The sequence below is a fragment of the Ctenocephalides felis genome, unplaced genomic scaffold (assembly GCF_003426905.1).
Source record: "Ctenocephalides felis isolate EL2017-DRISC unplaced genomic scaffold, ASM342690v1 CF-g0.4_SCAFFOLD_01886, whole genome shotgun sequence".
NCBI classification, from domain to species: domain Eukaryota; kingdom Metazoa; phylum Arthropoda; class Insecta; order Siphonaptera; family Pulicidae; genus Ctenocephalides; species Ctenocephalides felis.
The window spans coordinates 132,998,552-133,004,617 of NW_020538040.1; the positions used below are offsets into that span (position 1 = coordinate 132,998,552).

Consider the following 6,066-nt stretch of genomic DNA (forward strand, 5'->3'; position numbering starts at 1 on the left):
ATTTCAAACTATTTGTCGTAAGGCCGTAATATTTCAGTAAGTTCTATAAGACCATGGTATATATCGCTAAAAAAAAAAATCCATAAAAATCGGCTTAAATTTTTTTTTCAACAATTAAATTACAAGAAAACGGCTCGGTAGGATTTTCACCTAAAACTGATCAGTATCATTCCCAACTAATATCTTTCGAACAGTTTTTGTTTTTTTAAAATCGGTTCGGTAGGATGAGCTTAAATGTGGACGAAAAGTTTACCACTTTTTTTCAAATTACAAAGAAACGGCTTGGCAGATCGTCGCACAAAACTGACAAGCGGTAGTCCTCACCGAAATACATCAAATGGCTTTTTAAGTTTCTGAAATCGGTTCAGGCGCTTTTGAGAAAACGTCGATCAAATGTCTAATTTTGACAAATGTCAAAAAAACTACCAATTTTGCAAACTTGACGAATTTTTTTAAGCTAAACGAGTTGTCGTAGGGCCGTAATATTTTAGTATGACCTAGAAAAACTATAGTATCTACCGTCAAAAAAAATCATAAAAATCGTCGAATTTTTTTTTTTAAAAACGTTATACAAGAAAACGGCCCCGGCCGATCTTTACCAAAAACTAATCAGCACGATTCCCAACCAATATCTATCGAATGGTTTTGAATTTTCAGAATCGTTTCAGAATTGCGGGCTAAAACGTGGACGAAAAATTTTCACTTTTCTGCAATTTACAAAGAAACGCCCGGCCCGATCGCCGATCGCCACACAAAACTCAGAAACGATAGTCCTCATCGAGATACATCGAATGGCTTTTAAATTTTTGAAATCGGTCCAGCCGTTTTGGAGAAAAACGTCGATTTACGGGGCAAAAAATCTGTTCACACACACACACACACACACACACACACATATACTTTTTTCCAAATTTGGTCTCATTCGATTCAGAATGGCTTGAAACGTCGAGAAAAACATAAAAATTAGCGAATCGGATTTTTTGATGAAAACAAACTTCTCCTTCGGGAAGTTAATAAATATGCTTTTCATGTCTCCGCATTTCAGTTAAGTTAAATCGTTTATTATAATTTATTAAATATTCTAAATTTTATATAAATAATAAAAAATGTAAATAGTATATTATAAATTTAATTTCGGAAACTCGATTTTGCGCCCCTAAGGCGTACGCCCGCCGCATTTTTGCATGCATCGCATGCAAGCAGGACCGGCCTGCACACACACATCCATTTTTTCTGAGATATGCCAAAATGTTCAAAAACCTTCAAAACGTGAAGAAATGTAAAAATTTTTCATGTTAGATTTTCCCTACAGGAAGTTAATAATAATATACATCTTTATGAAAATATGCAGCATGTTCGGTTCGTGGTCACAATATGTTTGAATTTTTAAACATGCTGGCCTTTTTGAGTCTAGAAGAAAGAAAGTTTAGCGTTATTACCGATCTCCTAACGAAACAATGTAGTTTTGAGAAGCCAAGTTTGAGAGCCTATAATCTAAATAAACATCCTAAAATATCAGAGGTCTACGAAAAGTGGTTTAATTTTGCAAATTCATCAAAGTTGCTAATTGGAATAAATGGGCACAAATTCAAAAGTTGTTAAATCTCAATTTTTGTTGATTAGGTCAATTATTTGTATCGGGAAGTTTATGCAACTTGCAGTGAGGCCGACACTCGCACCTATTTTGTTATCTAAAATAATGAATATATTTAGACAATTTTCAACATAATAATTGTTGTGATTGTACTGTTCTATCTCTAAGTCTCTAATTAATAGACGTTTCCCAAGGGCTCCTGAAGCTTTACAGATGCTATTTTAATACTCCTTTTATTCATGAGACTACGATCGATGTCGAATTGATTTTCTTATTTTATATTATCTATGTTGACATTCCCTAGTTAATCATTTAACATTTTTGACGTAAAAATTCACGTAAATCGAGCGCAGTTTGTCTCAATTCAAATAATATCGTACATTGGTGTGCCATAAAGATTGTTCTTATGATAGAGAATTACTTAAAATAATCATGGCAAAACTTCGATCTTTCAAAGCACTTATAATAGAAATGAAAATAAAATATAAAAATTTTTATAACGACGACAACAACTTAAAAGTGGCCGTTAAAAAACAGAAGTCAAAGTGAAACATTGGTGAAATTTGACTGAATAAAAAAACAAATTTCAGCTAGTCATTGTGAAGTCCGAAGTATGAATAATAGGCACACATCTACTGCATATGTTGCGATATTATCGTCAGTACTAAAATTTTTAAATGAGTACTTTTAAACAGTACTTTCATAGAAGAATTAAACTTTTTTTGTGAGATGTTACGATTATTTTTTAATTAACATTTAATTACATTTACTCTATAATTATTAAGAGATTTTATTGAATTGTAAGTAGAAAAAAGTAGTAAGTTCAAATAAAATTAGCAAAAAATAGTCATCAATTATGTAATTGTTTTTAGTCTTGAAGATGTTATTAAAATGATACTGAAACTTAACAAATTATGTATAATTTATATGCAGATTGACTTTTTGATTAAATAAATTTTTATTTTTTTATTTATTTTTAATTATTTTTAATTTTCTTTATTTAATTTATTTGTTCGTATATTTAAGACCAAATTATCTTGTCATATTGGTACAATTTTCTTTTTTTTAGGAGGAATAAATTGACCTATTTGGATGATTCAGAAACCATTTGATTTACATATATTGTCATATAATGAAGTAGCATTGAAGCATTAAAGAAGTTTTAATTTTAGAGAAAAAATTGAGTTCAGTTATTCGGGAGTTACAAAGGTAAATGTGTGCATAATATTCATTTGTTGAACAAAAATGAATATCAACCATATAATTATTAATCATACAATTCAGTTCAAGTGTTAAATATAATTATATAAGGGTTTATTTATATAATTTACACTTATCACTATTTTATATCAGATTTAAAAAAATCTACACTAACTGATTTTTATAATGTAATTTCTGTAAAATGTAATTTTGTATTCTATTCTATATACAAATAAGTCTAAGATTGAATAAAAATAATATTAAAATTATTTTTAATATTAAAGCATATATTAAGCATATAGTTTGCAACTTCGGTTCAAAAATAAATTTTAGTAAATAATTATTTACCAGTGACCTCGAGTCATTTATGTGACAATATTTTCAAATATATAGACATAGAAGATTTAATACAATATCTAAAAACAACAGGTCGATATTCAATTTTCCATTATTGATCAAGTATAAATTTCAAAGATTTGTTTTTCATTTCAGAAGAATCTGAGTTATAAAGTAATATCTTAAAACTCCTTGAATCCCATGATAAGATGATGGACGAATTCCAAGAGTTTGCCAGTAGGCATAATGCCATGCCCACATAGTTTATTTCACTTCCATTATACAGTTGATATACTGATACCACAATGTTGAGAATAGAATCATACTTTGACAAACCGTTTGCTGAAAACAGATCAATACTTTTGAATGACTTGTGAAATGGTTCAAGATTTTTTATTAACGACGTAAGTTTGTCTTGTTTATGCAAATCATTCGTAGAATAGTGTTTTTTCCGCTCATTTTATTTATCTATTATTTTTAATTATTAATGTAGCTTTATAAAGTTTTACATTTTGACTTTTTTATCTTAATATTAGTCTAATTGTAAGCGAATATATATATATATATATATATATATATATATATCTTGGTTTATTCATAAAAATCTCGATTGAATTTTAACATTATTAAGATTGCAACACTTTTGGGTTGCATGCACGACTTTAAAGATTATTCTATATGGGTTATATATACACCTTGCTTAAACGTGAAATATTTTGAGCACGAGCTACACGAAAAAATAGCGTGGAAGTTTTCGTCGAAATCATTGAAACATTGATTGAATTGATTAGTGTCGAATTTACTCTATTCATACACTCATACTGTAAGCTTACTACAATAAGAAACGACATACCTGATTTTCGCTATTAAGTAATTTAGTTGATCATTAATAAGGCTGTATTTGGCCGATTCCTCTTTACGTAAAGCACGTTCTTTTTAAGTTCAGGTGACCAAAAAGTCTTAATGCTGTGCATACTAGATCCAAGTTTTTGATTAGTAAGTTCGAGTTCTTTTTTAAGGTTACCGAGTTCACGTTGTAAATCACTATTCTGATGTTGTAATTCACCAAGGAAAACGCCACTTTCGCGTCCACCTGATAGCAAGCCATGATTAGGCGACTGCCGAGCGGACCGCGAATTTGCCCCGTATAGTTCCTCTTCTAAATAGAGTCCGCGCTCCAACGAACGATCTCTTGCGGTGGATCGCTCCAGCGAGCGGTCTCGGGGCTCGCGAATGGGCAAAAATTCCCTTTCGTGGTCCGACATGAGACCGCCGCCGCGGTCCAGCGATTGGTAACGTACCGTCATCGGATGAGCTAGCACTGGTCTGCTGGCGCTACGAGATCGGTGATGCGATCCGACGAGACCTCGTCCGCGTTCGTCCAACATACCCGGACTTCCCGGATCGTAGTAGGGCGACCCAGCGCCATGGTGATAGACTCCGTATCCGGCGTGTTCCGGTGAGCTGTTGCCGGAGCGCGTCTGACGCAGCGTCTTTCGGCCCAGGGGGCTGCCGCGGCCCCCCGGGTATCCGCGCGACGGCGACCGGTCCACCGTGGGCAACTCCGCACCTGCCAGACGACGAGATGTCACACCGCGGCCCGGCGACCTGCTAGTTGCACGGCTATGGTTCACGGGCCCGTATGGCTCCCTAGACATGAGCGACGCATGCCTCACTCCACTGCACCTTGCACCTTGCACCTAGCACCTGACACCTGACACCTGACACCGGACACCAGTCACCAGTCACCGGACACCAGACACCAGACACACGTCCCTCTCGGATGCGCTCTCGACGTTCTCGGCCTCGACTAACCTCGACTTGCCTCAACTAACCTCACGGCAGCGCACCACGGACCACGGACCACGGAGCACACTGGAGCACACTGATCAATGAACGGACCTCACTACTCTACTACGCAAGTCTCACTATCGCGAGGCGCGCGCATACCTAAAACACGCCCTGCCATGTACACCGCGCACCCTCCTGCGATGCCATCGAGAAATTCAACTTTATTACGAGATCGTGCGAGGGCAGCTCGGCGGCATAGAGGCACAGCACTACTGTCCCATGACCATATGTCTATTCGCATCCCTTCCGATTTCATCCCTTCTCCCGCTCTGCGACCTCGATGGAAAGGTCATCATCCTACATATTTATAGATCCATCGCTTTTACATTAATCTATATACACCTTCCTACTACTGACACGGCGTTCCGGTCATTAGAGCACCGATACGATACGGACGATCCAACACGACGTGAATTACGCCAGATAAGAAATTACATCGCTCATTCATTCATCCTGGACTGCTCATACTTTTGGATATTTAACATTAGTCTAGCATTTTGGCACATGCACGATATACGTACTACAAGTAAAGTGTATGTACTACTAGTACTTACACGTTACTTGCACTGTTATGTAACTTGAAATTATTCTGTGTGTAATTTAAGCACTTAAGGACAATGATAGCTATATTGATGGCAAATTATAATATATATATTCTAAAATGGCTTTTAGATTTTTGAAATCGATGCAGTCGTTTTTGAGAAAATTTCGACGAAAATACAACCACATACTTTTTCCAAAATTGGTCTCAACTAGTGGTGAATGGCATTGTGCCTTAAGGCAAATTGCAAGTTTTTCTCATGCCAAAGATTAATATTTTGAAATTTTTGAAAAAAAAATATTTTAGGGACAAAATATCGGTGCGCATAAGCGCCGCAGTTTAATAGCTAAATATTGGTACGGAATCCATAGAAATGTAAAAAAAAAAACTAGCTGTAAGTGGAATTCTGTTTTAAGGCAATTAAGGCATCGTGCCTTAAGACAAATTGCTGGAACTTCCCGTATCGTAACGAAATGTTCGAGGAATACTGAATGTTTTCAAATAGATTATTATAAATATTGTAACATTGTCTAATATTTATAAG

The 6,066-nt window shown here is 35.3% G+C and overlaps 1 protein-coding gene across 1 annotated transcript; it reads right to left on the reverse strand.

Moving 5' to 3' along the window:
• Window positions 1-4,005: 4,005 nt before the first annotated feature.
• LOC113375920 (ERC protein 2-like) lies at window positions 4,006-4,788 on the reverse strand. The gene has a single exon (XM_026615859.1). The coding sequence runs from the start codon at window positions 4,786-4,788 to the stop codon at window positions 4,006-4,008; it is 783 nt and encodes a 260-aa protein (XP_026471644.1).
• Window positions 4,789-6,066: the final 1,278 nt, after the last annotated feature.